The sequence below is a fragment of the Perognathus longimembris genome, chromosome 3 (assembly GCF_023159225.1).
Source record: "Perognathus longimembris pacificus isolate PPM17 chromosome 3, ASM2315922v1, whole genome shotgun sequence".
Taxonomy (NCBI): Eukaryota; Metazoa; Chordata; class Mammalia; order Rodentia; family Heteromyidae; genus Perognathus; species Perognathus longimembris.
The window spans coordinates 49,243,182-49,265,893 of NC_063163.1; the positions used below are offsets into that span (position 1 = coordinate 49,243,182).

General features: G+C 35.9%; 1 protein-coding gene across 4 annotated transcripts in view; it reads left to right on the plus strand.

The window, feature by feature from the left end:
* Positions 1 to 561: 561 nt before the first annotated feature.
* The window catches only part of Postn (periostin), a 33,388-nt gene continuing 11,237 nt past the window's right edge, over positions 562 to 22,712 (plus strand). For all 4 annotated transcript variants that reach the window (XM_048341468.1, XM_048341470.1, XM_048341469.1 and 1 more), the window contains exons 1-16: positions 562 to 723; positions 1,857 to 1,955; positions 4,931 to 4,995; positions 7,058 to 7,215; positions 9,927 to 10,091; positions 10,939 to 11,085; positions 11,561 to 11,702; positions 13,072 to 13,284; positions 13,786 to 13,920; positions 14,974 to 15,122; positions 17,096 to 17,232; positions 17,619 to 17,749; positions 18,224 to 18,354; positions 18,461 to 18,563; positions 18,674 to 18,741; positions 19,607 to 19,652. In XM_048341468.1, coding sequence (XP_048197425.1) covers positions 605 to 723; positions 1,857 to 1,955; positions 4,931 to 4,995; positions 7,058 to 7,215; positions 9,927 to 10,091; positions 10,939 to 11,085; positions 11,561 to 11,702; positions 13,072 to 13,284; positions 13,786 to 13,920; positions 14,974 to 15,122; positions 17,096 to 17,232; positions 17,619 to 17,749; positions 18,224 to 18,354; positions 18,461 to 18,563; positions 18,674 to 18,741; positions 19,607 to 19,652 — 2,008 coding nt within the window. In that variant the 5' untranslated portion in view covers positions 562 to 604. The remainder of the gene's footprint in view (positions 724 to 1,856; positions 1,956 to 4,930; positions 4,996 to 7,057; positions 7,216 to 9,926; positions 10,092 to 10,938; positions 11,086 to 11,560; positions 11,703 to 13,071; positions 13,285 to 13,785; positions 13,921 to 14,973; positions 15,123 to 17,095; positions 17,233 to 17,618; positions 17,750 to 18,223; positions 18,355 to 18,460; positions 18,564 to 18,673; positions 18,742 to 19,606; positions 19,653 to 22,712) is intronic.

A 22,712-nucleotide genomic window follows, 5' to 3' on the forward strand; every position in this document is an offset into this window, starting at 1 on the left:
AAGGAAACAGGAGCTATAGCTATAGCTCAGAAGGGATGTGAGGAAAATGTGAACTTTCCCACTTGGTTTGTCAGCGACTTTGAATTCTGATTTCATAGTCTGTGCAAGTGTTCAAAAGATCCAAAATTGGTTTGTAATATCATTTGTGGTTATCAGATGGAACATTGTTTCCTGATGAAAACTCATCTTGCAAGTCTTGGGTGGTATGGCTGTGACAACTGTGATTTTTTTTTAAAAGTCAAACAATAATGTCATTCCAGAATATTCCTTAAAATAAAGACAAAATCATATGTATAACAAACTTCTATAACATACCACCAGATATGGCTGAAGCATGAACACACAGAGAGTGTCAGTGTTTCATACAATTAAAAATAAAATACTTTCCTTACAGTGAGGAGAAAAAGAAGCACAGAGGCCTCAGGAAATGGAAGAAATTGAAGCAGACTTTGTCTGGCCTCCTGAAGTTGCTAATGTTTCTTGGAGAGCATTCAGATTCCCAGGTTGATACAGCGTCCCCTCCCACAGCCCTGCCATGTATATAAACTCTGCTCTCCAAAGTCCACCGCCAGTTCTCTTCGCGGATTAACTGGAGAGACTAACGATGATTCCTTTCTTAGCCACATTTGCTCTGCTCTTGCTGTGCACCGTTAACCCTGCAGTTGCCAATGGTTATTATGACAAGGTATTGGCTCACAGCCGGATAAGGGGCCGAGATCAGGGGTAAGTCACTAGCTTGTTTTGATATATTTCCCCTACTTTTACCTTATTATACCTACAAGAATATATGCAGTCCCTTAAATGTATACTTCAAAGTGTGTGTTTCTACTTGTTCAAGGTGATGAGAGGATCAAATAATGACTGTTTTGTGATTTATATTTATGCACTTTAAACTTGAGGACTTATTACCACCATATCTTGAAGTATTACTGCTTTTATGAACTGTTATGCAATGTTAACCTAATGAACAAGATTCATCAAGGCATTCCTTTACAATTTGGTTTACTTGTGTTTCATTTCTTTCCAAAATTCTGGCATGGAACTTTCAAACTTAAAGTATCTAATGTTAGAGGCAATCATGTAAAGAGCTTTGAAATATCTCCTCTAATGTCAGAGCCCATTTTCTGCAAATTAAATATGAAGACTAAATACCAGGCAATGTGATTAGTTTTCATCTTTAAGTGTTTGACATTTTACAGAATAAAAACAATGACAACTGATCCTTTAAAAAGTGAGTAGACATGACTTTGACCTGACTAGGTAACTTTGCCAGACCTGTAGAGTTGTTTATGTGGATATTGGCATTTCTTCTTTTGCCTCACAGCACAAAGAAAATTTCCAAATCTTTAAGAGAAAAAAAAGCACACATTTAAAGCTGTAGGAGAGGATGTTTAGGCTTATTGCTTCCACTCAAAAAAAAATGCATCTCTATTGTTCGGAAGTGAATTGTAGTACTCCTTTATTTCTGTAACTGCCTGGAAAGTTAAGAGAGTTAGAATGCCTGTGCATAATAAAACTTGCATCTTTTGATCTTACATTCCCAGAGGGGCTACAGCCATCTGCGTCCCCCAAATGAGTCTGTGCTAAAAGACACATACTTTTAATAGTGTGGGTATGCCTATTAGGTTAACTTTTGAAATATTTGGTTTTGTTATGCTCAGGGGTAATGATTTTTCCCACTCCATTTCCATTCCCATAGAATTTAGCCAGATTGGACCAGGAATTTGATTTGTGCCATCTAAAGCTACATCTTTAAAAATCCAATGTGTAACTTAAAAAATAGCATCTGACTAATTGCTATGAAATTTTTTATCACCAATAGAACTTTAACTCTTTCTCGTCCCTCAATTGTCCAGCCCAAATGTCTGTGCCCTCCAACAGATTCTGGGCACCAAGAAGAAATACTTCAGCTCTTGCAAGAGCTGGTATCAAGGTGCCATCTGCGGGAAAAAAACGTAAGTCCCATCTTCTTCATTATCTGCCAGCTCCACAGGTAACAATGACACACGTGCTTCTTGTTGAGTATGTACACCATTTGCAAAGATACTGTCCCAAACTGGCCCATTTTAAAAGGAGGATTCAGCCAGGTGCCAGTCACTCATGCTGAAATCCTAGCTAATCAGGAGGCTGAGATCTGAAGATCATGGTTAATCTCCAACTGACCATCAAAAAGCTAGAAGGAGAGGTGGTGTGGCTCAAGTGGAAGAGCATCAGACTTGAGACAAAAGACTAGCAAGAGTGCAAGGTCCAAGTTTAAGCCCCAGTACCAGCACGCGTGCGCACGCACACATACACACACACACACACACACACACACACACACACACACACCAAAAAAAAAAAGGAAAAAAGAATCATGCATGGATAAAGAAACTTCCTCTGCACTAGTGGAACTCAGATTTCTCCCTGAATCTTCATATCTTAAAAGCCACATGGAGGCAGGACATGTAACAGTGTACTTTCCTATAGAAGCAATGTGATAGAAAATTAAGCTGCTTTTCCTCTTTTCTCTTTTCCCCCCCAACAACCGAGTGGACACACTACCTTATTCTACCACAGATATTGGTGGGAAAAATAAAAATACAGGCTATATAAATGGCAAGAACCACTTAGGTGGTTCAAATTGGTCATTTTACAATGAAGGAACTGAGTCATTGGTAGGATACGTAACTAAATCATAATATCTATATCATCTATAATCTCTGTGTGTGTGTGTACCACCCCTATTAAAAAAATGGACATAGCTTCTATTTGTTTTCCATTCATTTAGGCCCTGTCTTCAGGGTGAGATGCCTTGAGGACCAGAAGGTCTGAAGAACCTTTGTTTAATTTATATTGAACTTCATTTGTCCTAAATACAGAGAACAAATTGGTTTAAAAAAACTGATTTATAACCTACAGATTTTGGTACAACTGCTAAATAGAATTAACCTCTTGAAGATTTTACCTGTGGGACATGGATTTAAAACATATACTAGTGAGTTTCTGAGAGCACAGATCAACTAGTGAACATGAAATGAACCAAAAAAAATTCATTATAACAAATATCCTTAAAATAAGCTATGCTAGAAACTGGAGTTGAGGCTCAAGTGGTAGAACATATGAATGCTAACGTCAAGTGAGAGCATAAGGCCCTGAGTTCAAGCTTCCAGTACCTCAGTGCACGCACGCATACACACACACACACACACACACACACACACACACACACACACACCACCTCTCAAAATTAAGCTATTGTGAACAAATACATATATGTAGGGGGGAAAGGGAGTTGTGAACAGATGCCTACTTGACATGAATAGAGATATCTTTATTTCCCAGAGAAGAAATACAGAGTTAGCTGGGCTATGCTTCCCAATAGCAACTAAGTCTAAGAGCCATAGGACTTGGCATCTGGTATTGTTCTTTGATATCATAGATTTGTAACTGGATATTACTCTGTGTGTGTGTGTGTGTGTGTGTGTGTGTGTGTGTGTGTGTGTGTGTGTGTGTTGGTACTGGGGCTTGAACTCAGGGCTTGGGCACTGTCCCTTAACTTTTTTCCTCAAGGGTGGCATTCTAGCTCTAAGCCACACTGCTACTTCTGGATTTCGGTTTTGCTGCATACTTTCTTGACCTAGCCATTGTTCTTATTCCCTTGCAGACATCTGCTAGGCTTTTGAGTCACTCACATAATTATTCTTCGAGTCTGTGTTCACAATGGTATTCCTGCCCTTCTAGTCAGCCCTCAGTTGGGAACTCTAAGGCTCTAGATTCTCCTTTGTTCTTTTCACTGTTGAATACCATAAGACATACTTGGAATGCACACTAATTACAAAAGAGAGGGCATGCACTCTGAATTTTTAGGGGAAAAATCTTTATTGCATCCTTCCTGGAAGCTAAGAAATATGCTGTAATCATACTTTAACTATTTAATTATATTAGAGATGTCAAAGTTTATGTAGAATGTAAGCCAAGATTCTTTCTTGTGTTTCTTTAAAAAAAATCCTACTTTGAAGTTTGGCCTTTTACCAGAAATGTAACATTGTCTCCTTTGTTAAATTATATTAGTGAATTTTCCCCCGATTGCTTGATTTTCACAAGCACATACACATCTGTACACTGAAATTAATGCAAATGCTTGTTTCAGATAGCCAAAGAAACCAATCCCACAGAAAATAAGAATGCCTGGCTTGCCAGTTGCTCACTTCTGTGACAGTTCCCAGAAACATCTTTAAGACTTTGTGTATTTGTTGACAGAATTGTTTTACTTCTGGTTGAACTATTGCTTTGGAAATTTAAGGGAAGCAATGAGAAGGCCTAATGAAAAATAAGAACTGCCCTAGGCTTAACATACTGTGCTAAGTGTATATTGCTCCAGTAATAAAGCACTCTGTAAATGCTCTATAGAATGGCAGTGCAATTTTCTATTGCCATTCTGTGAAATTTTGGTTATTACTCCAAAAATGAAGATAACAGAAAATGATAGAAATGAAGCAATAAGTTTCTCTCTCTCTCTCACTGCAGAAAAAGGAACTGAGAGATTTTAAAGCTTATATTAATATGATGAAATTAATAGCTCTACTGATCATTCAAATGAACATAACATTATTTATCTGCATTGGAAATAAGATTTTTGTAGAGTAGCCCCATTCCCTTGTGAGCATAAATTATTGATATTGAATCCATGTTAAACTGTGATTCTATTCAGGATCTTGATGAAGATTATCTTTCCACCAAATAGTGGGATCAAGATCCTAGAATATTTCCCATTCAGAGAGAAATCAAACTAATATAAATAGATTGGTCCCAGGGTAGGGGAATAAAACAACTATGGTTCTAAGAGTCTTACAAAAATCATAGGAATAAATGATATGTATGTTTAGCTCACATCAAATGTATCCTAAGCATGTATCCATTTTAATGTTACTTTTCTCCCAACATATAGGACTGTAACATATGAATGCTGTCCTGGTTATATGAGAATGGAAGGAATGAAAGGCTGCCCAGCAGGTAATAAACACACACACACACACACACACACACACACACACAGATATGTATATATACATATATACATATACGTATATATGAATTTTCTGAATTAAGTGAGAAATTTGTCTTGTGGGAGAAAAAAAGTTGAAAGAACTTATAGATAAGTCACTTGCATATGTGTGCATCTATGTAGCACCATCATAAATAAAAAGGTCTTCAACTGTTTATCCTAATTATATGTTTATTATAATGATAAAATATTGTTACATACTCAATGCTGGATAATGGAGAAGAAGCCAAATTTGAAGTTTAGTATAAAGTAGTTCAACTACTGCTCAATAAAAATTCTCTACAAAAATCTCCTTTGTAAGATGAGCACCAGTGGCTCATACCTGTAATCCTAGATACTCAGGAGACTGAGATCTGACTATTGTGGTTCAAAGCCAGCCAGGGCAGGAAAGTCCATGAGATTCTTATTTCCAATTCACAGAAAAGGCTGGAAGTGCTGCTGTGGCCCAAATGGTAGAGCGCTAGCCCTGAGCAAAAGGAGTCCAATACAGTGCTCAGGCCCAGATTTCAAGCCCCAGGACCAGCCAACAAATTTCCTTTGTTGGACTTTCTTTATAACCATGGCCCTTGCTACTTAGCAAGGCAAATCTTCCCTCGTTTTAACAGCTTTGATTTTATTATGTTCTTTATATCGAAATTTCTTTTTCTCTATAATGTTCTCAACTAGAGAAGAAACTAGCTGATATATTCCCTCTGGGAATTTCCCACATTTAAATATTAATTCTGTCATCTCATCTTGGACTCTTCACAAGTGTAATAACTATTTCTTCCTCAATGGGTGTCCAAAATCACACCAATTATCAAATCAGAGAAGGTCAGAATAATAAGTTGGATATACACAAAAGAAATATATTTTCCTTGTTTTTTTTTTCTTTTACTTTTTGCCAGTCCCGGGCCTTGGACTCAGGGCTTGAGCACTGTCCCTGGCATCTTTGTGCTCAATGCTAGTACTCTGCCACGTGAGCTACAGCGCCACTTCTGGCCATTTTCTATATATGTGGTGCTGGGGAATGGAACCCAGAGCTTCATATATGTGAGGCAAGCACTCTTACCACGAGGCCATATTCCCAGCCCCAAGATATATCTTTTCAGATTAGTATTTAAACACTAATCTCTTTGACATTCAGAATAAACATTCTTACAGTACTACTTTCCTCTCTTTTCTTTTTTTTTTTTTTTTTGGCCAGTCCTGGGCCTTGGACTCGGGGCCTGAACACTGTCCCTGGCTTCTTCCCGCTCAAGGCTAGCACTCTGCCACTTGAGCCACAGCGCCGCTTCTGGCCGTTTTCTGCATATGTAGTGCTGGGGAATCGAACCTAGGGCCTCGTGTATCCGAGGCAGGCACTCTTGCCACTAGGCTATATCCCCAGCCCTCCTCTCTTTTCTTGATAAAATCAAAATAAAAAGAATTACTGAATTATTTACTATCTTCTAATGAATAAGATAGAAATTGTTACCTTTATCTATGAGAAGTGAAGAGACCTTTTTTTAGATATTCTCTAACAATTATTTTTGATAATGGAGACCCAAGGAGACTAAATGTTGATTCAAGGGGATCATTTTAAACCAAGTTTTCCCTCAACAAAAATGACATGTGAAGTAATAATTTGGGAATGAATTATGGTGTTTAGCACTGAAAAGACAGACTTTCTCTATAGTAAAGATGATGTACAGAGGTATTACAGTTACATAAGCCAGGTAATGAGTACATTTATTTTTTAACAGTGTCACCCCCCCACCTTCATTTTCTCCCAGTTTTTCTCCACCGAACCCCTCTCTCTTCCCCAAGTTGTGAAATTCATTTCCAATGTAGTGTCTAATGACTATCACAGTTGAATTAGTTCACCCCTTGTCCCACTGTTCAGACTCTAAACTGGATGACTCAGGAAAAAGTTATTGCTGGAGTTATTAATTCGATGTAAGGAGGGAAGCTAGTGTAGAGGTCAAGTGATTGGGAAAGATGTTCTGGAAGTATTCACTTAAGCCCTTCTCCACCTCCTGATTCTTTCAGTTATGCCTATTGACCATGTTTATGGCACCCTGGGAATTGTGGGGGCCACCACAACCCAGCACTATTCTGATGTCTCAAAACTGAGGGAAGAGATCGAAGGAAAGGGATCCTACACTTACTTCGCACCAAGTAACGAGGCGTGGGACAACTTGGATTCTGTAATTCCTTATTCTTATTCATATATTTAATGTCTGCTCTTCTCATTTCATTTATTGATTAACTTGAGTATTAATTAGAAGTCTTCTGTCTTTGCATTGCAAACACATGAGAATGTACCAGCTATTGAGGAAAGTAAGAATTTGTATGCATCCATAAATAAAAACAACTCCTCAAAAGAAACACATAATTATTTATTTATTTATTTATTTTTCAAATTTTTATTATCAAACTGATGTACAGAGAGGTTACAGTTTCATACGTTAGGCATTGGATACATTACTTGTACTGTTTAGACATGGAAGCATGGCTCAGTAGTAGAGTACCTGTATAAAAAGCATGAGATCCTGAGTCAGTACCACCTTAGACAGACAGACAGACAGACAGGCAGGCAGAAAGTAGATAGACAGAATCTAGACTGAAAGAATCTTTATTATTATTATATTTACTCCTTTCCTCTTTTTGGTAGTGCAAAATACATGTAGCTTTAGATAGCTAGTGGAAATACAAGTTAAGAAGCCTAGTGAAATTTGAAATCCATCCAAAGCTCTATCATATAGCTATAGTTATGTGTGTTAAATTACATACACATATCAATGTCAGTTCAGAGGTTTTTCAAATGTGTAGATATGCATGCCTAGTCATGTGAACTGTGAGAAACAATACATTTGATTTTCAGACTTTGTGTATAGACTAATGTACAACACACTGAAATGACTCAATTTCCAGATCTGTAGAACTGGTATATAATTAGCTGTTTTCTGTTCATAGCTTTTATTTGGTATTAATATTGATTGACAATTTTTATTTCAGTAAGATACACTTACCCACACATAGGCATATTTTTCTAACCTTTATTTTACCTGGTTAGCTGTGTGATTAATTGTTTAAGTTGTAGAACTTCACTTTATGACTACTCTTCTGCACATCTCAATGTTTCCTCTACTCTCCTTGATGAATCCTCTTCTCTTCCTTAAGAACAAAACATTAAAAAAAAAAAACTCTTCCGGAACTCAACTCCACTCTTTACTTGCATTTCTGATGACTTTAGAGTTTATAGCTATGGAATTTATTTCTTACTCTTATATTATTCCTTGGAAAACCAAGCCTTTTCTTTTCTGTTCTGTCCTTTTCTTTCCTTTTTGCCAGTCCTAGGGCTTGAACTCAGCACCTGAGCACTGTCCCTGGCCTCTTTTTGCTCAAGGCTAGCACTCTACCACTTGAGCCACAGTGCCATTTGTGGCTTTTTCTGTATATGTGGTGCTGAGGTTCCGATGAACCCAGGACTCCATGCATGCTACACAAGCACTCTACCACTATGCCACATTCCCAGCCCCTAAGCCATTTCTAATGTCTATATTCATACCACCTACACCTCTAAGTGAGATGTATTACAAGTGCACTCTATGTTCTCTCTCTCCATAAATGATTTATTCTTGTTTTTTTCAATAATTGGCAAAATCTATCTCAATGTGCAGAATTGAACACTGTATGCCATTTTCACTTCCCCTCTCTCTACTTCTTACAAGTTATTATAGTTAGTCCTAGCTCTTGTTTGATCAATAGTACTTCTCCTAACATTCTTATTTCCATGGAGCCTTGCCACTCAATTGGATTTCTGAATGCCCCCAGTTCTAATTTCTATATTGCAATGTAAAGAACCTTTCAGTGGGGGCTGGGGATATAGCCTAGTGGCAAGAGTGCCTGCCTCGGATACACGAGGCCCTAGGTTCAATTCCCCAGCACTACATATGCAGAAAACGGCCAGAAGCGGCGCTGTGGCTCAAGTGGCAGAGTGCTAGCCTTGAGCGGGAAGAAGCCAGGGACAGTGCTCAGGCCCTGAGTCCAAGGCCCAGGACTGGCCAAAAAAAAAAAAAAAAAAAAGAACCTTTCAGTGGTTCTTAATTGCCAGTTCCATGTATTCCTTTCTCAGTCATTAAGCGCTTCTTCAGTATTACAGCAAATACCTTACTAGATGTCTTTCTTAATGTTTTCTGGGAAACATAAGAGTGTGTGTCAGCAAAAATGGACAGCATTTGTTCTCCCAACACTCATCCTACATCAACCATGAGACTCAGAGAGACACCAAAGCATTCTTACCCATCTAAGCCTTATCTATTGTTGCATGCTTATCTCTTAAACTATTTATAAAGAGGTGGCATTTCTCCTGTGACTTCTGAAAGCCTTTAATTTTTTTTACCACTATCCTAAACTCTTGACTTACTTTCACCGACTGTTAAGATTTCAACTTGTTTACCACATTTTCTATAGCATGGCATATAATGTGATCTAACACATAGCACTGATAAATTAAAAGTTAGGGGTGGTTGAATTCTTAATTTTTTTACTAAATAAGCATAACATTTTACTAAATCTCAGTGATTGTATGCATTTTTGTGTTTTTTCCTCACTTAAAACATTTGCTATCTGATGTCATATTTCTCAAAACTGCCTTGTCAACAATACGTTCATCAAAAATTTTGTTTTATCTCTGAAAATACCCAAGCACTCTGTGAGGTTCTGGACAAGCATACTACCAGAACTTACAAAACTCTTTAACCAATTAGAGTAATGTCATCTTAAGTAATTTTATCAATTTTATATTGTGAACTACAATGCATTAAGAAAGTAGAAATAGAGTAATAAAGTCTCAAAAGTTTTGATAAATTAACACAGACATAAGAAAATAAACTTATACTTCAATTTTTCCCAGGATATCCGTAGAGGATTAGAGAACAATGTAAATGTCGAATTATTGAATGCTTTGCATAGCCACATGGTTAATAAGAGGTTGCTAACCAAGGACTTAAAACATGGCATGGTTATTCCTTCAATGTACAACAACTTGGGACTTTTCATTAACCATTATCCTAATGGGGTAAGTTTCATTTGTAAAACACACATTACTCAATATATCTTCTTAACTTTTCCTGTACCTTTTGTGTAATATTCACATAAACTATAAAATGAACATAACATGAAAGGATTATATTAAGACTTTCTCCAAAATCCAAGGCATGTAAATTTCCAGTCCAGTTACTGTTTTTTACTAATAATTGTGAAGACTAAATTACATTGACAGTTCAATGAGAGTAGTTTTAGATGTTCTAATCTAGGAAAATTTCCCTAGTTGATATGTCTCAAATCATTTTTATAGATAAGCAATAAAGTATCATCAGAGAATATTCTCTGGCTACTATGCATACTGATTGAGCTTCTTGTGGGTTTGGGTCAGACTCTTGGTGGCAAATTGCCCACAAAGTCATAGGATTCTTTCAACAGTCAGACTCCCAGGAACATAAGGGTTCAGTGATGAGGCAATACATAGCAAGTCATTGCAAGAGAACTCACTATCCTGTTGCAATAATTACTTCTGGCTCTGTCAGAGTTATTTTAGGATGAATTTGAATTATTTATATAACCCACTGACACCTTAGAAATAATTTATGATTATTGCTTTGAAGAAAGAATAAAACTCAAAGGGAAAAAATAGTTTGGATCGTGGCTCTAGATAAACTATTTGTAGCTTTCTTAGGTCCTGAACTGGCATGGTTTTTTCTGAATGTTTTTCAGAGATAGCTATAAGGTGGATTCCACAGTATTTACATTCAAAATACAGGCTCCTTCATCTTGTACTTATTAGAAAAAAAATCTAGGCATGATCACGCTGTTAGTGGGTAGCTCTGAGTTTCAGTGCATAGTTCTGACTATACGAATGGTTATAGGTTGTCACCGTTAACTGTGCTCGGGTTATCCATGGGAACCAGATTGCAACAAATGGTGTGGTACATGTCATTGACCGGGTGCTTACACAGATTGGTACCTCCATCCAAGACTTCCTGGAAGCAGAAGATGAACTTTCCTCATTTAGAGTAAGTACAAGGCTGTTTCCTCATGGGTCATTGAAGTCACTCACTCCCCTTTCCCAACTGCAAGAACAACCAAAAAACTGCTAAGCAAAAATGGTGGGAAAAATAACATGTATTTCATAAGGTGGGAGGATTCCCATTTCCTACAGGAGATACCATCTAATCTGAAGTAATCCTATGTAGATGGACATGATTAATCAGGAATGGTTCATTTTGTGTGTCCAGTTCAGTTCTTGTATGCAGTGCTGTAGTTGAACGTTGGCAGGATTTCCAATCTAGAAAACACAATTTGAGGAAAGTTGAAAATGAATCAACTGGATGTGCCCAAAAAGTAATGTTTACAAAGTTAAAAAGAGTGAACAATGTGTATATGGAAGTTATTAACTCCCTTACAACTGCTAGGGCAAATATGTTATGGTTTTCTAGTGTATTTTCCATGTGCCTGGGTATTGTCTCTAAGGTCACATTTGTGTTTCAGACAGCTGCCATCACGTCGGACTTATTGGAGTCCCTTGGGAGAGATGGTCACTTCACACTCTTTGCTCCAACCAATGAGGCTTTTGAAAAACTCCCCCGAGGGGTCCTAGAAAGGATCATGGGAGACAAAGTGGCTTCTGAAGGTAGTATATCATCTTCTTCCCTGAGAAGCCATCCAGGCCTCAGAAAAAGGGAGGAAAAAAAGGGATTGGTTCTTTCTTAAGAACCAAGAAAAAGAGGGGCTGGGGATATGGCCTAGTGGCAAGAGTGCTTGCCTTGTATACATGAGGCCCTGGGTTCAATTCCCCAGCACCACATATACAGAAAACGGCCAGAAGTGGTGCTGTGGCTCAAGTGGCAGAGTGCTAGCCTTGAGCAAAAAGAAGCCAGGGACAGTGCTCAGGCCCTGAGTCCAAGCCCCAGGACTGGCCAAAAAAAAAAAAGAACCAAGAAAAATGTTAGGAAAGATGAAGGACAAAGAAAGACAAGTGTGTGTTCTGAGGGACACTAAAAATATCTTTAAATAGTCAGATACCAGTGGCTCACACCTGTAATCTTAGCTACTCAGGAGGCTGAAATCTGAGGATCACGGTTTGAAGACAGTCCTGGGCAGGAAAGCCTGTGAGACTCTTACAACTAACTACCAATAAAAAGCCCAAAGTGGAGCTTTGGTTCAAGGTAGAATGCTAGCCTTGAGCAAAAAGCTCAGGGACAGCACCCAGGCCCTGAGATCAAGCCCCAGGATCTGCACACTCACACACAAACACACACACACTCACACACAAACACACACACTCACACACACATACACATACACACATCTTTAGAAAAAAAAAGGAGTGCTTGAAAATATGGATTGAAAATCTTTAAATATCGATACCCTTAGGATCTCAGTCTCTGTGCTGTTTGAAAGAATAATAGCATTAAATACATATATATTTACCTATTCAGTAATGTATATATGTATTTGAGGATAAAAGTCTATATGTAGCATACTTAAAAATTGTTCAAGAAGTCATCTTAATTTTGGCTACTCCTAGATACCATCCTTACAAAATTGTCTTTCCTTCAACCTATATCAACTTCATTAAAATTACTCACAGATACTCTGTCTCTTAGAAGTAGTAGCTAATCTCTTCTTACCTCCTACCAAGAAGAGCTGATTCTGTTGCAGAGTTCATGAAGGCAAGAGGGATGTAACACAATTATTAAGATGACTAAATCTTCAACTACTTTAAGATAATAAATAATAACATATAATAGAGTAATAGATAGCTTTAAAAATAAAAAGGAAATGTAGGTTTTTTCTATCTTTTTTATGGTGGTTCTGGGCATTGAACAACTCAAGACTTTGACTTGTTAGGTCTCAAATCCAACCCTCTTATTCTTTAGGGCTTCCATACACATGGTATTTCTTAGATATACATATTTACACAATGAAGCACATCTTTTAAGGGCTCATTGATATTTCCCTTATTCTAAGAAGATTTTTTTTGTAAATTTCTCCACCAGCTCTCATGAAGTATCACATTTTAAATACTCTACAATGTTCTGAGGCGATCATGGGAGGAGGTGTGTTCGAGACCATGGAAGGAAACACAATTGAGATAGGCTGTGAAGGTGACAGCATCACAATAAATGGAATCAAAATGGTGAACAAGAAAGACATTGTGACAAAGAATGGTGTGATTCATTTGATCGATGAAGTCCTCATTCCTGATTCTGGTGAGTAATAGTTTCCTATTCCCTTATGTACCATTCATCTATCAGTTATGGTGTCTCAAGAGTAAATGCATGCTGAAAAATAATGCCTGTGCAATGCGAAGAATGGCATGTAAAGCACAACTGCAAAGTAAGCTGTGAGCCAGCAGAGTAATTAGCAGAAACCCTAGATAGCTCTGAGCCTTTCCAAGCATGGAAGACTGCCTTACATCCACTATTTATAAAGTACCAGAGTTTTTCTTACCAACCAAAGTAAAAATCCAATGAAATGGTGGACAAATGAATGGAAAAATAATGATACTCAAAGGATACAAAGAAAATTCTATAGTTATCTGTCTCTCAAAATGGAAATTGGATCCCTTTTTATTAAGGGAAGGTGGGATGTCTCACTAGATTGGCATTGCAGTAAATAGCTTACAGTGTTAAGAAAGAGGTAAAATTTGATGTAGTAATTTCATAATGATGATCGTATCAATGATGGCATGGTCATGGTTTGTTTTACAGCCAAACAAGTGATGGAGCTGGCTGGAAAACAGCAAACTACCTTCACAGACCTTATGGCCCAATTAGGTCTGGCATCCTCTCTGAAGCCAGAGGGAGAATATACTTTGTTGGCACCTGTGAACAATGCATTTTCTGGTATGTGCTGGACATTGTTACTTCTTCTCTCCCTAAAACAGATCTTTGTTCCTTCACCATGATTATTTGCCCTAAGCAATAATAGATGTTTGACCAAGTGCTGATTAGTTTTTGCATTAGCTACATACTGAGTGTGAATATTGTCTCTACTAAAATGCCATTTCAAAGCATTGCATTAAAAAAATAGTAGACTGAGAGTGAAAGTTTGTAATAGAGTATTTATTTTTACTTCAAATCTAATATTGTCAAGACATATAGAATGTAATAAAATAAATCTCATTATTGGTTTATTTGACACCAACATAATATTTAGAAATAGATATATTTTCCATTGCTTAGTTTGGAAAGTATAGGTATAAAATTATAAATTTTAAAAAGACAATGATACAATTCAATATCATGATGCAAAATATTGTGATTTTTCACCTAATAGTTGATATTAACTGACAATATTTACATTCATACAAATTGGTCCCTTTACCAGAAAAATGATTCCCCAAGGAAATCTTTAAATTTTATTATTCATATTTAAAAATCATCTTTTTATTAAATTGTGACATACAAAATAATTAATGAGAAAAAACTCAAACTTCTTGAAATACTATATTTCTTCTTTGTAGTAATGATGCTCATATATGACATGCAGGAATTTACAAAATTGAGTGCCTTGATTCTGTTACCAGTAATAAAGGATTAACGATTAACAAATGACTCACCAATAATCATTTATGCAGCTAACAGACATTTAGTTGTCAGAAAAATACTGTGGCCTTTTCCAACAGCCACCATGCAAGTGTAGAGCTATAGTAGAAATTCAACCCAATCTCTAAACTGCATAAAGCCATGTTATAATAATCTGATTAAATAGGTCAGAGAGTTTCCTACTGGTGAATCAAACTGCTGGCCTTGAACATTTATTTGACTCATCTGTTACATGAGTATGAGATCCCCATCAATAATACTGAAGTTATACACTTCATATTTATCTCTTACCCAGAGAAACTCATGTTTCCCATATAAAATAACATTCTTTCTTCATGAATTTATTCATAGATGATACACTGAGTATGGATCAGCACCTTCTTAAATTAATTCTGCAGAACCACATACTGAAAGTAAAAGTTGGCCTTAGTGATCTGTATAATGGACAAGTACTTGAGACCATTGGAGGAAAACAGCTCAGAGTCTTCGTGTATCGTACAGTAAGTGAATCAGAACACCAACCATCCAGATTGGTCAGAATGTCATATGATCCACCCTTGTCAAAGAATTGTCACAACAAACATTTCCCACATTACAAATGTGACATAGAACAAATGATCATAGAAAAGTCAGAGAATAAGTTAGGCTGGGTGCAAAACAACTATGGGGAAAGTAGGCCAAAAATGGTATGCATTAATAACTCAGATAAGTTATTCCATTAAATAAATAACTTATTTTCTAAATCATTATTTAAATTCTTGAATGTAAAAATACACTCTTCAAAACTATGCTGTTGATGTGTATAGCACTTTATGCTTTATAAGGAATTGGTGTATTATTATTATCATCATCATCTAAGTAGTTATATAAAGGAGTTACCATTCAACAAATCAATTTATGAATGATAATATGTTATGATAATGATAATGTTTTATTTTAATATCACAATCCAACAATAGGATGACCTTAGAGGTATATATATGTATATATATTTTATTTATTTATTTATTTATTTTTGGCCAGTCCTGGGCCTTGGACTCAGGGCCTGAGCACTGTCCCTGGCTTCCTTTTGCTCAAGGCTAGCACTCTGCCACTTGAGCCACAGCGCCACTTCTGGCCATTTTCTGTATATGTGGTGCTGGGGAATCAAACCCAGGGCCTCATATATACGAGGCAAGCTATCTTGCCACTAGGCCATATCCCCAGCCCCTAAAGGTATGTTTTTATAGACTTGCGGAGTCCATAAAATTATTCTAAAACACATCTACCAGCAGAAATATTTCTAGAAATATCATTTATCAAAATTACAGTACAAATAGTTTTGCTGTTCAGTTTCTGTCAAGAGCACAAGGAGTTTCAACTATATGGTCCCTTTGGAAGTCAAGCATCTTCTAGAACTGATGACAGCACTCAGTGGATTTACTATAGCTCCACAATTCCAAGGCACACATTTTTATTTTTTTTATTTTTATTGTCAAACTGATATACAGAGCAGTTACAGTTTCATATGTTAGGCATTGGATACATTTCTTGTACTGTTTGTTATCTCCTCCCTCCTTCCCCCTTCCCCTCCCCCTTTTCCTTTCCCCCCATGAGTTGTTCAGTAGATTTACACTAGTTTTGCAAGTATTGCTTTTGTAATCATTTGTCTTTTTTACCCTGTGTCTCTCGATTTTGGTATTCCCTTTCAGTTTCCTGGTTCGAATATCTGTATACACAGTTTCCAATGTACTCAGATAAGATAGAGAGATAGCAAGGCACACATTTTTAATAAGGCAGTCAAAAAAACCTCCACTTTAAATGATGAGTGTGTGTGTATCATATATAATCAAGAAAAGATAGTAAATATTTTTGGTCAGTTTGGGGCTTGAACTCAAGGACTGGGTGCTGTCTCTGAGCTCTATTGCTCAACAATAGCACTCTACCACTTGAGCTATAGCATCCTTTCCTATTTTTGAATGGTTAATTGGCAGTAAGAGTCTCACAGGGACTTTCTTGCCAGGGTTAGCTTTGAACCGAGATCCTCAAACCTCAGCCTTCCGAGTAGCTAGAATTACAGGATTACAACACCCAGAAAGAAAACAGAGTAAATATTTTTAAAGATCAGTAGAGGAACTGAACCCAGGACACTTCACAGTCACTACTGACCTATTAAAGTGACTTGAAAAGTAGATCAAACTTGAAAAGAGATGGTGTAAAATGTAGAATTGGAACTCTACATAACTTCTGTATTGCTGACAAAACTATGGGCTTGATACCTGAGTACCTCAACCCATATAGGAAAGCTGACTGGGTGAGAAGTCTACAGTCAGATAGTCTGAGGCATTAAATGCTGGGCAGAGAGGCCATTTCCTCTGGTTCTCAGAAACTGTGACCTATCAGAAGAGCCAATTCAAAAACTTACTTGTTCAGCTGAACCAATGGGAAATTTCCAGCAAACAGAAGGACACTGTATTGTTCTTTGCTTTGGTAGGCTGTTTGCATTGAGAATTCCTGCATGGTGAGAGGAAGCAAGCAAGGAAGAAATGGTGTTATTCATATATTCAGAGAAATCATCCAGCCTGCGGATAAATCCCTCCATGAAAAACTAAAACAAGACAAGCGTTTCAGGTAAGCTTATTAGCAACATCTTCACACACACACACACACACACACACACACACACACACACACACAATTACTGGCATATTTTGTCTCACAATTATTTTCCCCCAAAGCCGGGCAATTTCCTGTATTGATCAGAACAAAATTTAGAATAAAAAGTCCATAAAATGTTTTTAAGTTGATATGTGTATTGATCTCCTTTCTGTAATACCATAAAATAACTTGACAAGTAAAATAAATCTGAAAGACTGAACTTCTCTTTGCAAATTTCCTTATAATGAAAATTTAGATTGTCCCTTTAACATTAATGGAAATTATTTTCCTGTGGGTGTTGTGGTTGGATGTACCTACATCTAAATCTCCCCAAACAAATATATCTCCTTTCTATTTAGTGTCTTCCTCAGCCTGCTTGAAGCTGCAGACTTGAAAGATCTTCTGAGTCAGCCTGGTGATTGGACCTTATTTGCACCAACCAATGATGCTTTCAAGGGAATGACAAATGAAGAAAAGGAAACTCTGATTCGTGAGTAGAAATGACTACCAGCTATTTGCCCCTGGCTTTCAGGATATTACTTCTTTCTCAAGTGTTCTTGTTCACCCAAATGTTAATCTAAATCATATTGCCTCCTCTGTATTCTTGGCAAGCTTCAATTTCCTTCCATTCGAGATAGGATGTGTGAGGAGTCCTTCATAAACTTACTACCCTTGTGTTTTTATTTGTGGAAAGACACCCAATGACATGGCAGAGAAAGAAATAAGCAAAATATCAAAACATACCTCAGTATTATTCTCCGAATAAGTCGCAGGATATTCAGATCTCATTGGAATGACTACCACAGCATTGATATCAACTTGAGAAAACAATGACATGATAAGAACTGCAGTGTGGAAAAAAATATAAAGCTGGAATGTTTTTTGTTTCTTTGTGCTTATAGTATGAACATGTCAGGAAACAATGATAAAATGTTAAATAAATATGTATATTTCTTTCTTCTAGGGGACAAAAATGCCCTCCAAAACATCATCCTTTATCACCTAACACCAGGAGTTTATATTGGAAAAGGATTTGAACCTGGCGTCACTAACATTCTCAAGACCACACAAGGAAGCAAAATCTACCTGAAAGGAGTAAGTTAACTACAATGAATGTATAGCAATGTTTATACCACATTAACTTATCCTAAGGTTCATTCTTCATTAAATTTCTTACTGACATTACCCTTTATTTGGCTAGGGAAATGAAACACTTCTGGTGAATGAATTGAAATCCAAAGAGTCTGACATTATGACAACGAATGGTGTCATTCATGTTGTGGATAAACTTCTCTATCCAGCAGGTTGGTAATTCTTGAATCCATTAATGGAATAAGATGCATTTTTAATAATATGAACCTAGATTTTTATTTCACATTTTCTTCCCGATATTCACTTAATATTCCCTCAATAGATATACCTGTTGGAAATGATCGGCTGCTGGAAATACTTAACAAGCTGATCAAATACATCCAAATTAAGGTATAGAATGATATTTGTTTTTTTTAAGATTAAACAGATACTGTAGCTTTAACATAAGACTAAAAATAAACATTAATGTGTAAATATACATTGGGTTTTGATCTTTATTGCTTAAGTACTATTGGATAGCCAGTGAATAAATAACTCTCTTCATGGTTTTAATCAACAAATCCCTACTTAATGCTACTTGGGACAAACTAGTATATTAAGTGTTATGAAAAAATATCAAGTAGAAATGAATACAGTCTTTATGAATAAAAGCTGACAGTGCTGTTGGAAAGAAAAGACATGTAACTAAACTCTATATTTTCAAGGTAACCACCAAATGACCTTTGATACTAAACATGATGGAAAAATAAAGAACTTACTTAACATAACAGGTGTATAAGTACATTACTCTTAGCCCTAGTAAGACTGAGGCAAGAGAGTCAAACGTTTGAGACCAGGTTACATAGCAAGATCCTGTCTCAAAAATAAACAAAGTAAATTAAGTGTATAGATAAGTTCAATTATATTAATTAACTTGTATCCAATGTCATTAATGAAAAGTTAAAAGCAAAAGAATGTTATGCTATATACCCTAAAGAGTCACAGTAGCAGAAGGCATGAAATAGTATTTGATGGATATATTTAAGTTTGGGTTAATTATTATTCTATCATTTTACAATGATGAGTAACAAATCCAATAGTGTTTCAGCATCTGGGCTGATAGTCATAAATTAAGACATGATTTATATAAAGACTTTATTTCTATTCTATCAAATGTAATGGTAGCCTAGTTATTTTTATTTTAGTAAGAGTTAAGGAGACAATCTGGTTTCATTTGCTGCATTTTATGTCACTAAACATAAATGTTTATTTACAGTATGTTCGTGGTAGCACCTTCAAAGAAATCCCCATGACTGTCTATAGTAAGTATCTGATCAATATTAACTACAAATAAGTGGCAAGATGCAAAACAACAAAGCAATCATTTTCTTTGCATTTGCAAAGACTTGATAATCTGGTATTTAGAATTCCACACACTAGGGTGTCTCCTTCATTCGGAAACAGATACATATACAAGACGTATAACAGAAAGAGATGGCAAAATGGCACAATAGAATTAGCTAAAAATTCTTATGTGTGGACAAAATAACAGCACTGTCAAATAAAAGAACCCTTCTTTCTACCCTCAAGTCCTGAGCTATGAGAAGATTTGTCAGAGATGGCTAATATTTATGAGGTAGAAGTACAAAACCTCTTCCTCTACAAAACTGAACTGGTGAACACACAGTGTGTTAGGTTCTAAAGGTTTGTTTTTTTTCATCCCAGATACTACCAGATTATCAAAGTTCAACCTATACTACTTAACAGCAGAGTATTTAATTCTCACAAACGTCACTCATAAAGTGTTGTCATCATTGTAGCATTATCTTCCTGTCTTCTTTCTTCTTTTCATTGTAGCTTTCAAAGCAGAAATTCTTTTCATTTTGTTTTGGCTCTACAACTATATATTCAAAGTGTATCAGTAGCTAAAAATATTACTTCAGTGTGCACCTTTATTCTGGCTAGAAAGTTATTCCATCTCATATCATGACAATCCAATTATTCCATTACTAACATTTTCCACTAGATATTGAAAAGGAGCAAAGCCAATAAGGAGCAAAACAAAATGTCTGCTACTCTTGTTGATTTGAACTCTGTGACTTTACCACTCTCAATTCCATTACCAACCCAATACAATAGTGGTGATTCAGCATAGTATAAATCCCAGACTGGAAGTATATAATTTTGTTAAAATGTATTGTCCTATGAGTTAAAGGATGCTTATGGGCTCTATTCATCAAATATGTTATGTCATCCTTTACCACCAAAGATAGGTCTGCACAAGTTTTTTAACTTCCCTACTTTTTCATGTAGTTCTGTTCCTTTCCATATATGGAAGGATACTATTTTGCTTATCATAAGCCAAAATATTACTACAATTTTTAAATTTCCTGCTACTTAATTTGTCTCTGTTATAGGGCATAAGATACATTTTAAAATTTTTTTCTAATGAATGAGTCGTGCCAATATATTTAGAGCTCTTAACCAAAATGAAAGATTAATATTACAATGTTGGATATCTCTTTCACTCCAGCCAGAGGAAAATACTATTACTATCATTAAGAAACATTTCAAATAGAGGTACAGACTAATTAAACTGAAGATTTCATTTTTATATTTATTGGTTGGACTCTAAAGTTTATAATTTCCTTGATGCATATTATTCTTATCCTGTAACTAATGTTTATGTGTGTATTTTTGAGAATTCTTTTTCCAAAATTGTATTTTTATTATCTATTATATATTTCATTATCACACAAGAGTTACCATTAAACAAACTGGTTTATGAATACAATGCTTCTCTTTCAATGTCACCCTTTTCATCAGTCTCCCTTGTTCCTCTCAAACCAACTTTTACCCTCAAATGCTTAATTTCATGGGATATGCATTAAATATTATGACTGCATTCCCTCCCTTAAATTATACTTTGCATGCTCATTGTTACATATTATCAAATATATAATATTTAAAGTGGAAAGGACACACAACAGTAAATCTTTATCCCTACTTCTCAAGATGATTTAATTCCTCAGAAAAGAAAGATTGAAACAAACTACCAACTAATTAGACATCTTAAACTTGATTTTTAACATGATGTTAAAAAATTTGAGTACAAGAAATTAATATACTTTAATAATAGCAGTGGAGATCTCTGTTTTATTTTACCCTCATGGAAAGTTACACCTGAGACAAACTACATGTGGGATAAATAATAAAATACACAGATTAGATATGTTTTAGAATCTCATAATTTGAGATCAAGCTAAGATTGAAACATAGTCTTTATTGAGGGATAGAACCTACATTATTTAAAAAGCTGGATGCAATGAATATCTCAAAACCAGAGATAAGAATCTTACAGAAGCCAAGTTGTGATAGCATTTCAGCTTAGGTCTCAGCTCTAGGCTCTGATTACTAAGTCAGCTCTAAGGCATCTTTTTACTACCACCTCTTATGTCTTCTGTTTCACTCCTGGCCATTTACCGAAAAGGTTACAATCAAACTACTTCGGGTCGTACACACATGTACACAAATGTATTAACTGAAATACAGTAGATGCTGAGGAGAACTCAGTCTAATTCCTTACAAAGGCTAAATCAAAGTTCAACAAAATAAATGGGTACTTGGAAAGGGTAGGGTATAGGGAAGAGAGGTAGACAAATGAAGATAAGAAAGGGAGAAAATGCAATAAAAAATTCAATGTATATCCTACAAAAATCAAGAAACTAAAAGAAGGGATGACTGAGAATGCTGAAAGGGACCAAGATGTGTTATATTCATAAACTTCTTTGTTGAATGGCATATATATGTGTGTGTGTATATATATGTATATATATATATATATATATTTCTGTGTGTGAAAAGACTTCTATTTTAAAATCAAAGACAAATCTGTAGCTTTGGTCATATTTCACTACAGAAGCATATTTCCATCTAAGTTAACCTATATAACCAAAGCCAACCAACTTATTGACAACTTTAAGTAAACTATGTTATTATTATCTCACTTAGGTTGATGGCTACATTTAAAGTACATATATGAGACTTAAAACATAATGAAACAACTAAAGTCATTTTTGCCTTAAAATTGAATGCTGATCATATCATATTTGTTGCATAGAGTTCATGTCTGGCTGGTGGAAATTCTCTCTTCCCTTTAAGCATTCTGAATTCCTTCTCATATTTTCCTTTCTATATCACTGTTATCAAATGCATGAAACGTTTTGTGTGTGTTTCAATATCTTTTTAATTGAGAAAGGTTCAACAATGCAATTGACGATATGATGAATTGCATGAAATTAATTATTTGTCTTCTGTTGCTATACAGCCAATTTTCAAGAAGTACACAAGAAGGTAAAGAGCTCTAGGGGTAGTTAAAATAA